Genomic DNA, 18,609 nt, shown 5'->3' on the forward strand with positions numbered 1-18,609 from the left:
AAATTTTCTCTTTTCATAGAGTATAATAAAAAATATTTAATTTTCTATGCACATATTAAACAATATATCAAAACACAAGTATAATTAGGATCTATTTACAGGCTTTCTTTTTTTCAACTCTTTGATAAACTTCAATTACCTTGTTTTCAAATCTATTTGAGACTTTCTGCTGCTATCATAAAGACACTTTGAATCCAATAGTTCCAAAGTTAATTTTTTGCTAGTTTGGAAAACAGTCTTTTTGCACATGCAATTCATTGTCAGAAAATCATCAAGCTAAATTATTTTTCAATCAGCTTCATTAATTTTCAGTAGCATATGACTGAGGTATTATAGTTTTTTGTTACTACTGCTGTTCAGTTTAAAAATAAAATATTTTAAGATCAAAACATGTTTTTAATTTTTTCTGCATCGAAAATGTATTTTAATTCCTAAAACTCCTTTTAATTTAATTCCTTCAAAAAAAATCCAAGTGACTTAATATTGCTAACTCCTTTGCTACAATCAAGCAGATTACCCATGTTTATACAAAAACTGCAAAGGTCAATAATTGATAATCATTGCGAATATTTTATTTGTTAAAATTCTTTGGTCTATTCATTTTTAAGATAACTTAAGAACCCCAAATAAATACCTGTTTTGTTTTTAAATCTTATTCTTTCATGGTCAAACAATTTGATGCAGTTAGTTTGATGTCCAAATGTACTGGCTGTAGACTTTATATTTTTGTAATTTTCTAATGTAAAATATGTACATTAATAGCTATGTATACAGCTATGTAATACAGCTATGTATTCAATTTTTAATCTATTTTTTCAGCGTATTTTACAATTCTCCTCAAACTAATTTTTTTTGGGGATAAATTGCAGTGAATGTAAAAGAAGACCAAAACTGCAAAAAACATATAATAACATTAGAATTGAAACAACTGATTTTTTTCCTAAGGTTTTTTCTGCTTCTTTTTCCTCCTCTGCTTTACCTTAACAAGTAACTAAAATAAATTTTTAAAATTTTTTTTTAGTTATTAAATGAATTATGTTTTCAAAGTTAAATAATCAATGTTTGAAGCATAGCACTAACCTTTTATACAACAGCCGAACCAAATTTTTTGTGAAACTGAATGTTTATTAACCTTCCTATCCATACATGAATAGTACCCATGGAATGGGAAATGGTACATCTATTGATTAGAATAAAACTTGAAACAAATGTTTTGACGATAGGCTAGTCCCTTACAGTTCATTTATTTGAACCAGCCTGATAAAATGTTAAAATTGACCCAATTAAAACATTTTCAAAAAAAGCATTATTAACTAGTTATTTAACAGATAACATCTCATCTGAATGTTTTTTTTTTCCCCCGTTAACTTAGGGCCTTTTTAGAAAAATCCCGCATGAGCTGTTTGGAGACTTTGTTGAGGTTTTGTAATTTAAGTTTAACTTAAGTAGCAGAAGTTTGATAAATTATAGTTAATGTTAATGTATTTTAGATAAACTCAATCTGATGATGACCTAAATAAATTTAAACACTTTTACTTTAAAGTATGTGTAATCAAAAAAAATGATTTTATTCAAAAAATTACTTGTTTATAAACAAAATATTTCATAACTTTAGGAGTTTAACTTTCAGTTGATATTTTGTGCTAATTTTTTAATACATGGCAAAGCCAAATATTACTCACACCATTTTATAAACAAAATTTGAATAATCCAATAAATTCAATAATTCAACTTTTTTATCAGCACAACAACCTGTTTGTCAAGGTTTGTGTTCAGAGTTAAAGGGTTGAGAGGTTGTAATAAAAATAAAACAGCCTTTTCAACTGTAGTGGACTTTTTGGTCTTGGGGAGGTGAATAACATTAAAACAAAGCAAAAAAATTACTAAAGAAAATATTATTATGTCAAAAAAATAATATTATTAAAAAGATAGTATTAAAATGTTTACCTTTACATTAAATATTTTACAAACTATTGTTATAATGTACTTTAGTCTATGCAGCAACTGTTTCATTAATAAACAGTCCATTTAGTTGTCTTGCTCAAATACTGAGCTACAAAAATTTAAATAAAAAAAGGACAAACAATATAAAATAACTAAAAGACAAACTGTAATTGTTATTATTGATCAAATGTTCTAAAATTTTTTCACCTCTCAACAATTCTGCAAGCAACCACTATTAAGTCAGAAGTTACTAGAAAACAAAAAATAGCATTAAAAAGCAAGGAAATGGTTGACAAAACACTTGAAAAGTTGTAGGTTGTATGAGTCAGGAAAACATGAAGATGGGAAAGAGTTCCAAAGCATTGAAGTGTGAGCAAAAAACTAGATGAATGAAAATTTTTAAAGCATGAAGGGAAAGTTGTCATCCAGCTAAAATGTGTCAGTAAAAATGACACAATTTAGCTGGATGACAACTCAAGCAAAAATGAGTTTTGGTTGATGGAACTAGAGATAATAGCTTGGTTGAGCAGTGATTGTATATACTAATAGATGTAATAGTATTTGTTGAAAAGAGAAAGAGATGGCAGCTTATGCTTAGCAGATAGAGCAGATCTAACAACATAAACAATACATTTTTAGACTTCGGAGAGAAAGAGAAATTAGAAAAAGCATCTTTATAAGAACCAGCCCAAATATGAAAATAGTGTTCCATACAGGGATGGGGTAAGAGTAGGGGTAGAGGTAGAGAATAGAATTTAGAGTAAGAGATGGTGTCTCAATGAAAATACTCATTTTGAGCAGACGTTAAATGCATCTGACTACTGTCTTGTAGAAGACCACCTAGGCAAAGATTTAGGAAGTAAACTGATTCTATCTGTTGACCAGCTTCAGACCCCTTCTTCATCTTTTAAGCTGGTGTAGATGTATTTATAATACATTGTTTCCAGTTTAGTAGATTGAATGCTGGATCTTCTTAACTCAATGCATTGGTTTTGCTTGTGTCTCTGTTTTTATGACTAGGCAACTAATTCTATTATCTCCTAATAAGGATAGAGCTCTAAAACTTAGTTTTATTGTTCTGAGGCCAGCTGGTAGTCAGGTTTCCCAAACTCTGTAATAGCTCTCAGAAAGGCTGATTCCATCAACAGCTGTAAAGTACGAGTACAAATAGTAAGCCTTCCCAGGAAGCACAGGCCTTGTTTGTCTCTGTTTATTTTTTTATACACACTGACTATGGCAGTTCATTTTTAAGCGTTTCAATAATTCATGGCAAAAAGCTAAACTTATCTACTGAGAAAAAAAAAATTATAAAATAGGGAAACAAAATTGTAACAAAATATCAAATTATAATTAAATAATCTAGAAAAATTTAATAATTTGAAAAAAGAAAATTAAAAAAAAAAATTTTTATACAACTTTTGTATTCTATTTTTTATGGTGGTTGTTATTTTTAGATACCAAATTTGATACAAGTTGTGGAAAAAAATTTTTTATAACAATTTAAAGTTTTGGTATGAAATATTTATTTTTGATATATTCTTATCTGCTTTTTTCGTAGACTTTTGGTAGTGGAAAATAACAAATGGCCTAAAAAACAACATAACAAAAACAATAAAATATTTAGTTTTATTATATTATTGACAAAAAAAAATTTTTTTCAATTTTTAAAGTTTATTTTATTTAGATTTTCTATTGTATTTTATTTGTTTCATGGTCTTTGAAGTAACTATTCTTCTGCTGAGTTTTAATTCTTGCAAAGTTCACCAGACTTACTTACTCTTTGTGAGACTAATTTTAAACTGGCTTTCTCATCTTGTGATCTTAGTGTTGATGGTTATCTTCTTTTAGATTGTAAAGACTTTAATAGTCACATGCTTGGCCTTGGCATTTACATTCGTAAGAATTCACCAATTTGTAAAGAAACTAGGTTTGAATCCAGAGACTATTCTCTATTCTACTATGTGCTATCATTTAGCATCACTTCACTGCTTTCCAGACAATCTGAATCATTTACCTTCTCTAATCGAATTATTTCTTGTTTCTGATCCTACTCAGTTTCTATACATTCACCTTGCTTATGGTCATGGCTTGATCTCTCTAAAACTATAATTTCATTCTTCTTCATTATCAGAATCCCAATAAATACAATAATACAATAAAGTTGACGGGGACTCCTGTAATTTTCTTCGTGATGGTCCTTGGGTACAAATCTTTTGTCTTCCAGCTGACAAATGCACTTCTTATGCAACGTCTCGGATTTAGGCTGGCATGGAATATTTTATTCCCTCTCAACGATTGCAAGTCAAGCCTCACTCCTCTTCATGGTTTTCTCATTGTGCTGCTGGAATTATTAACCATAACCATTACTTTCATATCTATCAGAAAAACAATTCTCCAGAAAACAAACTTCTTGAGAATGCAATAAATAGCTGTTTTATTAGAGTTAAAATTCACAAGCCATAATTAATTTACAATTGTGTACAGGTTATAGTAGAAAAAAGTAACAATTTAAATTTTCTGCTTAAAATGTCTGCAAGTTTAAGAAAAACAAATTTAGTGGGAAAATCAATAACGACTTAACTGGTTGATAACAAAAAACATTGGTGGTTTTTATAAATTATTTAAAAAATGGGTTGAATTAATTGCCTAGAAAAAAAAAAAAGAGTAAGAAAACTTGTTTTTTCACTTTTAAACAATTATTTCACTAAACAACTGGTACAGCCATGGCAAGCCTTCCCGGAAAGTGCGTGCAGTCCCACGCCTTGTTCATCCACATTTAAAGTAATTTTTTTAGACAAACTGACGATGGCAGTTCGTATCTTTTAACTTATAAAGCGTTTCAATAATTTGCAGCAAAAGCTAAACTTATCTGAGTAAAAAAAACAATCCTAAAATAAGGAAACAAAATTATAACAAAATATCAAGTTTTATTTAAATAAACGAGAAAATTTAATAATTAAAACATAAAAATTTAGAGAAATTTTTTTTTCTTTGAAACTTTTATACAACTTTTGTATTCTTTTTTTTTTAGAGTGGTTGTTGTTTTTAGCTATCGAATTTGGTACAAGTTGATGAAAAAAAATACAAAAAAAACAACAAATATTATCTTTTATAAAAATTTAACAACAATTGAAAGTTTTTATATGCAATTTATTCACAATTTATTTCAGCCCGTATAATTGAGAAACTAATTTGCTATGTATGCTAGAACTATGAGAAATGTTGTTGATTTCTTTTCTTTGGTTTATTCGTTTTGACATCTTTTCGCTTTTAAAAACGTTTTTGCTATATTTATTGTTTTTTCTCTATACTTGAAAATATGTTTTTAAAAACTTAAAAAAATTTTTTAAATAGGAAAATTTTGTTAAAAATTCCAGTAAATTAACAATGCACTAACCCACAAGCTTTTGGAGCATCATCAATAACAATAGTTCATCAGGAAATAAACTAACAGGTTTAAATGCACAATTCGGATAATACAACAAAAGTGTAAACTTTTTCAATGGGGGTTGTGAAAACAACCAAATTTTTTATATTTAAATACAAGTATTAATGACTTTTTATTTTTTACATGAACAACAAGTTTAAAAAAAAATGTTTTTTATAAATAAATAGCAATTAGTTTTCTCGCTTTCCTGTGCATTGATAAAAACAGTAAAGTTTAGCAAAAACATTTGAAAAACAAATTTAAAAATTGTCAATATTCCTAGCGCAAATAAAAAGTATTTCCTAAAAATACTGTCTGAAAAAAGTCAGGAAAAAATTGTATAACAAAAAATGATTTTATTTTGTTATATTCTTATCTGCTTTTTTCCTCGACTTGTATCAATTTTGGTAGTGGAAAAGAACAAATGCCCTAAAAAAAAAAAGTAAAATATTAGGTATATTATTTTTTTGACAACTTTTTTTTTTAATATTCAATTTTTTTTAGCTTATTTTTTTTTGGCTTATTTTATTTAGATTTTCTATTTCATATAGTCTTAGTTTCCTTTCTTCGAGTATTGCTGTTTTATTCTCTCTAGTTTCTTATAGCTTTATTTCTATTGGTCAAGTTGTCTTTGCACCACATGCAACAGCAAAAATGTAATTTATCACCTTAAACATTTGGCATGCAAAAAAACAAGCTACATATACTGGTAAAACTAACAATTTAAGATTGCGAATAAACTGACATATTTCTAGTTGCAGAACTGGCTGATCAACTGATAGATTTGACAACCATGTTTATACCTGTCAACGTTCCCACCAAAGTGTAATTGAACCTTTTTTTCCAACTTCTTGACTTCCTAGAACTTAACAATGAAAGTTATTTTGTCATCTTATAAAAAGCATCTGCACAAACAAAAATATGATTTTTTAATTGATACTTCCTATGTATTATTAGAATTTAGTTCATCACAATAGTTAATCATAGCAACAATATGCTATTTAAATTATTTTTGTTTTTAATACAAAAATAGTTTAAATCTTGCAACAATACACAGCAATAAACTGCACTACTGATGATTTTTTGAAAGGCCTCTAGTGCTTAAAGTTTAATTAATTATATATATATGAAAATACTTTGTCTTAGTGTATTTCTTGGAAGTTAAAGAATATATATATATATATATATATATATATATATATATATATATATATATATATATATATATATATATATATATATATATATATATATATATATATATATACTTTAAATAATAAATATTTTGAGAAAAAAAGATTTACTTTTATTTACTGGCTTGTAGTGCAGTCAATTGGTGACAAATTTATATGTTTTTGTGCTATTTGTCAGAATTGGTGACAAATTTATATGTTTTTGTGCTAGTTGTCAGATCAGGTTATCCTGCTACTGGTAACATGTAACCCAGTACAATCTGCTTCATGTCCTGCTGCCTTGTAGGATACGCCTTTTTAGGCAAAGGCTAGGAGATGCCAACTCCGATTTAAAACACCCCCTGCCTTGGGGCTCTTGGTTGAGTAAAGGCTAGAGATGGTGTCTCGATAAAAATACTCATCTTGGGCAGATGTTAAATGCACCCAGCTACTGTCTTGTAGAAGGCCTCCTAGGCAAAGACTTAAGGGGTAAACAGATTCTATCTGTTGACCAGTCTCGCACCCCTTCTTCATCTATTAGGCTGGCGCAGATGTATTTTTAATACATTGTTTCCAGTTTAGGATGTTGAATGCTGGATCTTCTTGACTCAATGCATGGGTTTGCTTGTGTCACTGTTTTTATGACTAGGCAACTCATTCTATTATCTCCTTATGAGGGTACAGCTCTAAAACTCAGTTTTATGGTTCTGAGGCCGGCTGGTAGTCAGGTTTCCCGAACTCTGTGGTAGCTCTCAGAGAGGCTGATTCCATCAACAGCTGAAAAATATCAAAGTATTAACAGTGCCATGTTGCGCATGGATGGTGTCCCTGTTTGTACTTTTGGTGTGCATTGCGGAGGCCACATTTGGAGCCCTTTGTTACGGCTTAGGGTTTATTAGTAGTAATGAGGCAATTGCTTCGGCTATTAAACGGTGTTCTGAGTACTATCTATGCTTTGAGTCAAGTTCTTCAATCTAATTTAAAAATGAATAAAGTACCAAAAACTATAAAACACAAAAAACCATCATCATCACCAAGTTCTCTAAACCTATCATTCACTAATATTCGTGGTCTTCGAAGTAACTTTTCTTCTGTTGAGTCTTATCTCTTGCAAAGTTCACCAGACCTACTTGCTCTTTGTGAGACTAATTTGAGTTCGGCTGTCTCATCTTGTGATCTTAGTGTTGATGGTTATCTTCCTCTGATTCGTAAAGACTCCAATAGTCACATGCTTGGCCTGGGCATTTACATTCGTAAGAATTCACCTGTTTGTCGTGAAACTAGGTTTGAATCCACTGACTATTCTTTCATGTGCTTTCGTTTAGCACCACTTCACTCTATTGCCTTTCTCTTTGTTCTATATCGCTCTCCTTCATCTCAAGACTGCACTCTTTTTGATGTTATTTCTGATCATATTGACCAAGCCCTCTCTCTTTATCCATCAGCTAATATAGTTGTTGTCGGTGACTTTAATGCTCACCACTCTGAATGGCTTGGCTCTAGTGTCAGTGACTCTGCAGGCATTAAAGCCCACAACTTTTGCCTTTCTCAATCCCTAACTCAAATAGTTAACTTTCCAACTCGCTTTCCTGACAACCCTAATCATTTACCTTCTCTACTTGACTTATGTCTTGTTTCTGATCCTAGTCAGTGCTCAGTTTCTCCACATTCACCCTTAGGTGCTTCTGATCACAGTTTGATCTCTTTAAAACTAATATCTCATTCTTCTTCATCACCTGAATACCCCTATTATCGAACCTCTTACAACTACAGTAAAGCTGACTGGGATTCTTTCCGTGATTTTCTTCGTGATGGCCCTTGGGTAGAAATCTTTCAACTTCCTGTCGACAAATGTGCTTCTTACATAACTTCGTGGATTCAGGCTGGCATGGAATCTTATATTCCCTCTCGACGATTCCAGGTCAAGCCTCACTCTCCTTCATGGTTTTCCTCACACTGTGCTGCTGCGATTGCCAATCGAAACCGTTACTTCCATATTTATCAGCAAAACAATTCTCCAGAAAACAGACGTCTGTTTATTACTGCTAGAAACAACTGTAAAAAAGTTTTGTCTAACGCCAAAACCCGCTATTCTCAGGTCATGAAATCTCGTATCTCATCTCAAAAATTAGGCTCTCGTGACTTCTGGAGAATCTTTAATAATGTCAATAATAAGGGCAAATCTATAATTCCACCTCTCTTGTATGGTTCAGACTTTGTCACCTCACCTAAAGACAAAGCCGAACTGTTTGCTAAAAACTTTTCATCAATATCATCTCTTGATTCCACTAATTGCATTCTACCTGATATTGCCAACAAACAGGTTGATCCATTGCTTGACATTCATATCACTCCAGCATCTGTATCTAAAGTGATTTCCTGCCTAGACTCTTCTACAGCTTGTGGCCCGGACAACATACCTGTTATTGTCTTGCAGAAGTGTTCTCCGGAGCTGTTGTCTATACTCTCAAAATTATTCAACAAGTGCTTATCAGAGTCTTGTTTTCCAGCCTGCTGGAAAGCGGCATCTGTTATCCCTATCTTCAAAAATTCTGGAGAGCGATCTGATTCGTCTAACTACCGTCCCATAAGTCTTCTTCCTATCATAAGCAAGGTTTTTGAATCTTTAATTAACAAACACTTAATTTCTCATCTTGAATCTAATAACTTACTTTCTGACCATCAATATGGATTTCGATCTTCTCGTTCTACAGCTGATTTGCTAACAGTAATAACTGACAGGTTTTATCGTGCATTAGATGAAGGTGGAGAGGTTAAGGCCATCGCTCTTGACATTTCAAAAGCGTTTGATAAAGTTTGGCATGCTGGTCTTCTCCATAAGCTTTCTTCTTATGGTGTATCCGGCAACATCTTTAAGATCATTGAATCCTTCCTTTCCAATCGTAGCATAAAAGTTGTCCTCGATGGACAACACTCTTCTTCTTATTCTGTAACTTCAGGGGTTCCTCAAGGTTCTATCCTTGGCCCTATACTCTTTTTAATTTACATTAACGATCTTCCAGATATTCTCACATCTAAGGTGGCATTGTTTGCTGATGATACTACCATTTATTCTTGTCGTGATAAGAAACCTACACCCTCTGATTGCTTGGAGGGGGCATTTGAGCTTGAAAAGGATCTCACTTCTGCTACAGCATGGGGCTCACAGTGGCTGGTGAACTTTAATTCAGATAAAACTCAATTTTTTTCAGCCAATCGTTATCGCAATAATTTAGATCTTCCTATATTTATGAACGGTGATGTACTCGATGAGTCACCTACTCTTCATCTTCTAGGATTAACTCTTACTTCCAATCTTTCTTGGAAACCATATATCAAATCAGTTGCAAAATTAGCATCTGCTAAGGTTGCATCTCTTTATCGAGCTCGCCACTTTCTTACTCTGGATTCTATTCTCTATCTCTATAAATCTCAAATCCGGCCTTGTATGGAATACTGTTGCCATATCTGGGGCGGATCTTCTAATGATGCCCTTTCTCTTTTAGACAAGGTGCAAAAACGCATTGTAAACATAGTTGGACCTGCTCTTGCAGCCAACCTTCAACCATTATCACATCGTCGTAATGTTGCTTCTCTTTCTCTTTTCTACAAATACTATAATGGGCACTGCTCTAAAGAGCTAGCGTCTCTTGTGCCATCTACTAAAATTCATTCTCGTGTTACTCGTCATTCAATTAAGTGTCATCAGTTTTCTGTGACTGCTCCTAAGTGCTCCAAAAACGCTTATTCGTCTAGTTTTTTTCCTCGAACATCAGTTCTTTGGAATTCGCTTCCTTCATCTTGCTTTCCTGATTCATATAATTTGCAATCTTTTAAATCGTCCGTCAATCGTTATCTTGCTCTACAATCTTCATCTTTTCTCTTACAGTAACTTCCAACTTTAATTAGTGGCTGCTTGCAGCCTTGTTGGAAGCGAAGATGTAAAAAAAAAAAAAAAAAAAAAAAAAAAAATTTGGGATAAAAACATGAAACTTGACTTACATGTTGATTATATTGAAAATAATCATTTTTAGACCCACTTCTAAAATAGCTCCACCTGTCTCCTGTCCATAGCAGAAAATAGAAAAAATCTTAAAAAACGATCATTTATGCATCAATCAAAAAACTCATTAAAAACACAGCAAAAAATATAAAAACACAATATGTTAAAAATAAATTGGTAACAAGAGGCAGGGCTTTAAAAACCTAAGTCAGGGGGTAAAAGCATATTTTTAATTATAATTAAATGCTCTTATGACACAATTATGAATTTAACGCCCACTAATATGGGGGTATGGCGCCTAAGAAACATCCTTTTTTTGAAAATAAATCTTTTCTGTATTCATTTACACTACTGTAAGAACTTGTAGGGTCATATAGTAGCACAACAAATCTTTTAACTAAGTAGAAAGCACTACTGATATCTTCCTTTGAGGGACAATTGGAAATTGATTGTAAGGTGTTAGTGAGATCTTCAAACTCATCCTTCACAAAAATGAAAAAAAAGACTTTAAAATCTACCTGACGCACTCTTCTTGTTTTTGATACATGTGATGTATTAAGGTATGATACAACTTAGCTTACTGATGAAATCTCTGCTTACGCTAAGGCAGAACACCACCCGGAATCTTTCAACCAATCTCCAATTGTTTAAAGTACCACTATTTTGATATGAAGTTGCCCTGCCATAATGACAAAAGCTTTTTCTCCGTAGTATTCTTTTCAATTCCACTGTTTATTCAATTTTTTGATAATTTCAAGGGGTAAGTACTATATATGGGTTTGATTGTCTTATCAGTAATTTTTCATAAGGAAAAATTAAAAAAATAAACTTATTTTATATTTTAAATAAATAAAAATCTTTCAAAATTTTGTACATTGTCATTTAAAAAAAAAAAAAACTGTAATTTATTTTTGCACGCAATACTTTATATTTATTTTATCCCCTGAATTTATAGCATTCTAAAGCCCTCTAATTATTATCAGGTAATTTTTTCTATATAGTGTTTCTATATTGCTATTATATTGCTTCATTTTTATTGAGCTTTCAATTGGTGTATAAATTATTAGATTTTAAAAATAAAATTTTGTTGCTATGGACAGGGGCTAGTTTCCATGAAGACCATCTATGGCCAATTTGAAAGTGGGTCTGAGTCTTAAAACGAATGTTTTAACTTGATCAACATGTCCGCCAAGTTTCATGCTTTTACCCTAAATAGCATAAATTTGCACCAATTGATTGCACTATTGACTATCTTTACTTTATCTTATACTTTATATTGGTCAAAAATCATATTTCAGGTTTATATATACATATGTATATATACATATATATATATATATATATATATATATATATATATATATATATATATATATATATATATATATATATATATATATATATATAAACTTCAAATATGATTTTTAACCAATATATAATAACAATATATATATAAAAAAAGATTTTTAACAATTCTTTATAGTAAAGTAAACAAGCAAAAAAATAATTAAATTGTTTATTTAAAAAGTTGATATAATTTTTTTAATTTAAAGACATTTATAATAAAAAATACATACTTATAAATATAAAAAAATATATATATGATATTATTAATATTTTTTATAAAAAATCATTAGCAGTGATTTGTTACTTTATTTAAATGTGTTTCAATAATATAAAAACATAAGTTTAAGATCAAAGTTATTTAATTCAAACAGCTTTTAAAAAAGGTTGTCTTTTTTTTTCTTCTCAACAAAATCTTTCTTCTTTTCGAGTGAATTAACTTTAATAATTCTTATATAAAGTTTTTTAAAGAGACCATAGCTGTTTACAGTTGTCAATTACAAAATCTAAATTTTTTAAAATCATTTTTGGGTCATTCCATGCCAAATGGACCAATATTTTAAGATTTCAACATGGACTACCTCAGATTTTGATGAAACTTGTGTGTTGGTTTATATCAATGAGAAAAAAAAATTCCTGAAAATGTCAGCATAAAATCATTTGTGAGATATGGTCATTTAAAACTTCTGATTTTTCCAAAAATAAAAACTTTAGTAGCATAAAGATGTATATATTTGAACTATATTTGAAACACAAAATTTCAGAAAACCTTCTAGTTTTTTTTATTGTATACAACTCTAGACTTACTTTAATAAGACTTTGAAATTTAATTTTTGAATGTCACATTTTATTCATAATGGCTTCCTAAAAAACCTGAAAAATCATTTGCAAATATAAAAAGTTTTTTAATGGGTCAATATACAAAATCTGCAATTTAAGAAGCGAAAAGACATATTTTTTAGTTTCTATAAATGGTAAGCTTCCAAATTTTTAGAAATTTGCTGTAAGATACAATTCAGTAAAAAGTTAGAAAAGAAAGAAATTGTGCCTTCACTTCAAACTTCGAAAGACTTTTGTTTTATACTGATTAAATAGACTTTATTTCAGTGCTTTCAGAAAAAAATATGTTCTCATGGGGAAGTTACAAAATCAGAACAATAAAATTTGCACAAAACGCATTAAAAGCAATAAAAATAGATTATATTGATGTACTTTAGTTGGTATTACATATGTAAAAGTCTTTCATAATCAGTACTAGAAAAAAGTCTTGAATTAAACCTGAGATATACTCAGTTTTTAAATTGATTTAACTCCCTTTTACTCCCCCCCCCCCCACCTCTCTTCATCTATTTACATTTTAGCATGCACATTTTTGCCCAGAGAAAATTATAATTGAACATTTCTTCTTACACTGTGTGTCTAGTTTTGTGTCTGATGCATGAAGTGCCTTTATGCACAAACACACTACTAAACATGCACATATAAAAGTTGTGACATTAAGTTTGTAATCTTAGTAAAAGACTGCATAAAAAATTTATAAGTAGCTTATTAGGTAACAATGAAGAGAAAGACTTATATTCTAATAACCTTTCTATTTAATAGATGACTGCAAATGTTTATATTCTCTTTTTTCGAAAAAAAAACTGTGTGCGTATACTCGTAGGCAGAAAAAACAAATATTCAGAAATTTTCCAGCACATAACGTTAAGATGTTTGTATATTTTGTTAGGAAACTATTCACTTATTGAGTTTTTAACAAGAATTAAATTATTTCAACCAGTTATTGTGTCATTAGTTACTCAAAAAGATTTAAAAACTAATATGGATTTAAAATTTATAAAGTTAAAAGCACTCATAAAATTATTTTAACTTCTCAAAAATCAGAAGAACATGAAAGACCTTTGAAAAGAAAAAAAATTGATTTCAAGCATAGAATGATAAAGCAAAGCAATAAAAAACAGTTTTAAGTTGACATTAAAAAGAATGATTTTCCTATACTTTATTTTTTACTTTTAAAGAGGAAAGCGAAATTATAAATTTCTATCTGTTTGTAAAATATATATAAATTTAAATTTAATGTGAAAGTATATACTGACCTTATATGAATACGTCTATGTAATGTATGTGTGTACCTTTATGTACAATTTTTTTCATTATATAATTATATTAGTTTATTTATAAAAATGCGCACATTTAGCTTATTTGGATAAGGCGCTTACTTTATACATGGAATGTTGTTATTTGAACCCCACCATATCTCAAACTTTTTTTGTTTTTTTACCTGCCCCCTCCCTTTTGGTCTACTATGTTATTGGTGAAATATACATAAAGAATTATTAATAATTATTATTAATAATTGCATAACAATTATTAATAATAATAATTATTATTTGCAAACCAATAACATAGTAGACCAAAAGGGAGGGGGTGGGTAGAACTAAGCGCATAGAGTTGTATGTTAAAAAGCAACAGGCATCCAAAATTAAAAAGCACTAAACAATAATGGATAAAAGACGTACATGAATAGAAAGGTAATATGAAACAATTAAAGCTATGTGAAAAATTTGTAGACAACATACCTTAGTTGAAATTTAAAAACTATGTATATATGCGTGTACGCCTTACTTAGAAAATACACTGAAAGGCTTAAATGGTATAGGAAATCTGAATGTGAAGAGATGTGTATCATTCAAAAACATACAATAAAAAGATTTTTTTATACAAAAAAGAAAAGATAAATAGTTAAAAAGCAAATATATGACCAGCAGTATTTAAAAGAAGAACAATCACAAGAATAGATAGTGGTGGAATTCAATCCGCAGACATTATGTGTATGAAGTCAATGCCTTATCCAAATAAGCTAAACGTGTGCATAAAGATAAACAAATAAATGTAATTATATAATTAAAAAAGTTAAACATAAAGTATACATTTCATTCTAAATGGACCAAAATTTTCAACATGGACCACCTCAGATTTTGATGAAACTTGGTGATTTTTTTTAATATCAATGAGAAAAGCAATTCCTGAAAATTTCAGCATAAAATCTTTCGTGGTTCATAAGATATGGTCATTTGAAATTTCTGATTTTTCCAAAAAATAAAAATTTCAGTAGCAAAAACATGTTTTGTTTATACTTTGAAGCTCTATATTTTAAAAACAAAATTTCAGAAAACCTGGTTTTTTTATTATATACAATTCTAGACTTACTTTAATAAAACTTTGACATTGAATTCTTGTCTCATTTTTTCCATAATGGCTGCCTAAAAAACTTAAAAAATTATTTGCAAGTATAAAAAGTTGATATTTGATGAGTTAATATACAAAACTTGCAGTATAAGAAGTAAAAAGACATTTTTTTAGTTCCTATTTATGGAAGGCTTCTAAATTTTTAGAACAATGAAAATTTATTGTTTATTACATAATAATATTCTTTATTATGTAATCAACTTGTGCATTGTGTTGACAAGTCAACTCTTATAACTTGGCATAAGTTGTAATCTAAATTTACACATGATAGTCAAACAAAAGTTAAATAAATGGGGAGGAGTCAAATAGTAAATGTATTAGAAAAATATAATATAATTTATAGTCATGATATTAAATATTAGGTAAATTAGACTAAAAGTCTTTCTTTTCAGTTTTACCTAATAGACTACTTATAAGTTTTATATGAAAACATTAAAAACAAAATTTCAGTTTTTATATGTGTATGTTTAGTGGTGTGTTTGGGCATAAAGGCACTTCATACATCAGGCATAAAACCAGACACACCATGTAAGGAGAAGTGTTCAATTACAATTTTTTCAAAGTTTTGGGAAAAAATGTGCATGTTAAAAAGTTATTGGACGGGGGAGAGGAAGTGGGCAGGAAAGAGCTAGGGCTATTTAAAAACTGAGTTTAATTGAGGCTTAATTAAAGACTTATTTCTAGTACTGATTATGAAATACTTTTAAATTCATACATACTTTGTATTACAATATATAATACAAACTAAAGTACGACAACAATTTTATTTTTATTATTTTTAATGCATTTTGAGTAATTTTCATTGTTCTGATTTTGTAACTAACCACGATTACCCACTATTTTTTTTTCTGAAATCACTGTAATAAAGTCTATTAAATTAGAAAAAAAAATCTTATTAAAACCAGTGTTAATCCTAGGTTACCAGTGGTTTAAAGTGGAGGCACATTTTATTAAGTTTTAGCCACAGCCATTTTTAGAAGTCTATAATTTTTTACTGAATTGTATCTTATCAGTAAATTTCTAAAAATTTAGAAGCCTTCCATAAATAGAAACTAAAAAAATATGTCTTTTTACTTCTTATACTGCAAGTTTTGTATATTAACTCATCAAATATCAACTTTTTATACTTGCAAACAAGTTTTTTAGGTAGCCATTATGGAAAAAATGAGACAAGAATTCAATGTCAAAGTTTTATTAAAGTAAGTCTAGAATTGTATATAATAAAAAAACCAGGTTTTCTTAAATTTCGTTTTTAAAATAAAGAGCTTCAAAGTATAAACAAAACATGTTTTTGCTACTGAAGTTTTTATTTTTGGAAAAATCAGAAATTTCAAATGACCATATCTTATGAACCACAAAAGATTTTATGCTGAAATTTTCAGGAATTGCTTTTCTTATTGATATTAACAAACCCACCAAGTTTCATCAAAATCTGAGGGGGTCCATGTTGGACCTTGGTCCAGTGAGCATAGAATGACTCATATGCATACATTACATAGATATATTCATATAGGTTTGTAAAATATATTCAATAATATATTTTGCAAACAGATAGCAATTTATACTTTTGCTTTCTTTTCCCTATAAAAAAAAAAACAAATAAAATATAAGAAAATCATTCTTTTTAATGTTAACTTAAAACTTTTTTTTGTTTTCTTTGCCTTATCCAATTCATTGCTGAAAAAAACAACCACCCTAAAGAAACAAAAATAAAAACAGCGCACAAATTATTAATTCTTTAATATTTTTTCTATTTAAATTTATTTTAATTTCCTATTGTGTAAGTTTTGCTTTCTTTGTTTTGGAAACTCAGTTTTCTGCAAAAATTGCAAAAGAATGTGACCAAGTTATCTAAAATAAAATATTCTTCATGGGACATATAAGATAAAAAACCGCATGTGTTTCCTGGGAAGGCTTGAACATGGCGGAAGAAGTTAATAAATGTTTTGATATGAAAGAATTATTGAAAGTAATTCTAAAATGAGGATTAACATCTGATAAACATTACTACGGCTTTAATGATTTTTTTAACTTTACCAATATCAGTGCCACCAAACGAATTTTGATGGCACTGATATTAGTAAAGTTAATATAGGCATTTTGATTTACTAAAAGATTAAATTATTGAAAGTCAGTTATGGTTATCGTTAAACACATTTATCCAAAGTAGGTTTTAATTATGTTGTAAAAGTTTTAGCGACACCTTGTTTGTAAACATTTACATAAAACAACAAAGTAATAATAATAATACTTAATAATGTACACCTCAAAAAATCCATGAAGAAAACTCTAGTCAAATCTGGAAAATAGACAACCCTAGTTTAATAATTTTTAATTTACTCAGAAAAATAACAAATTAAATACATTGATAATATAGAAATACATTGTATATAATGTAACCGTACAATGTAGTCGTATGATGGGTTAAATATGACTATGTCATTGTAGAATGACAGTAGGTATATATAAGCAGTTACAACAATATAAATATTGAATTTTTAGAAAACTATTTAAAAAATTTTAAATATTTTAAAAGAATAAAAATTCATCAAGTCAGAGATAAAATTGAAGTGCTGCAAAATGTATTCACGTTGAAATATTTTACCTGAAGTGTCTGGAGTGTTCTTCTTAAATTGCTTTCTTTTAAATACTGTTGAATTAATCTTATAACACTAAAAAAAGGCTGATATAAATTAGTAAATGATATTAGGCTCACAATATCATTTACTAATATAAACTGATTTAAAGAAAAGTTTAAGTTTCATTATAAAACATACTCAGCCGATTCAACTTCGAGCGCCATCTTTGTTGTCCATCCAATTTCAACAAGAACTTATTGATGGCACGTTTTATCTAAACAGTATCAGCGTTGCACTGAGGGCCAGGGATAGGGAAAATGTTCAAAGCTAAAATGTCATAAATTGACTATTTTTTTTTAGTCATTTGCAATTAACGTGTGTACCCAAAAGGCAAAGAATATTTATTTATAATACATTTGATTAATTTTCTATATCCGTAAGGGATAAAACTCAAAACGTTGTTAAGGTCGTCTACAAATGGTATCAGTAATTTTTCCTGGTTCTTTGACCCCCTCTCCCCCTTTGTCAAACTATCAATTTTTGGCTGTCCCCTACCCCTTTAAAAAAATATCAGGTTTTTTTACCCCCTTTCTGTTTGGCATAAAATAAAAAATGCGTGTTTACCATCAAATTTTTTTATGGAATTATTTTTTGTGGCGTTATTTTTTATTTTTGAGAGATTTTTTTGTTTTGATTGTTTTTGTTTGTCTAAAAAATTTCCCCACAAAAATAATATTCCAATTTCCAATAGGTTCTTGCTCTTAAATCAGCACTTTGAACTTTTCTCTTTCTAATTACTCAAATTTATTTTAAAAATCATTGAACACAACTCTCAAATTTTGATGTTTTTTTCATTAGTTTTATAATTTTAAGGTCTTTTATTCTTGTTTT

At 29.2% G+C, this 18,609-nt stretch overlaps 1 protein-coding gene across 1 annotated transcript in view; it reads right to left on the reverse strand.

The window, feature by feature from the left end:
- LOC100198782 (WD40 repeat-containing protein SMU1) overlaps window positions 1–18,052 on the reverse strand; it is a 34,686-nt gene extending 16,634 nt beyond the window's left edge. Inside the window, exons 1-2 of the mRNA XM_065812184.1 lie at window positions 17,917–18,052; window positions 17,745–17,811 (exon numbers count right to left, since the gene is read on the reverse strand). Of these exons, the coding sequence (XP_065668256.1) occupies window positions 17,745–17,811; window positions 17,917–17,942 (93 nt within the window). The 5' untranslated portion in view covers window positions 17,943–18,052. The remainder of the gene's footprint in view (window positions 1–17,744; window positions 17,812–17,916) is intronic.
- Between the last annotated feature and the right edge of the window lie 557 nt (window positions 18,053–18,609).

Source organism: Hydra vulgaris, chromosome 12 (genome assembly GCF_038396675.1).
Source record: "Hydra vulgaris chromosome 12, alternate assembly HydraT2T_AEP".
NCBI lineage: Eukaryota > Metazoa > Cnidaria > Hydrozoa > Anthoathecata > Hydridae > Hydra > Hydra vulgaris.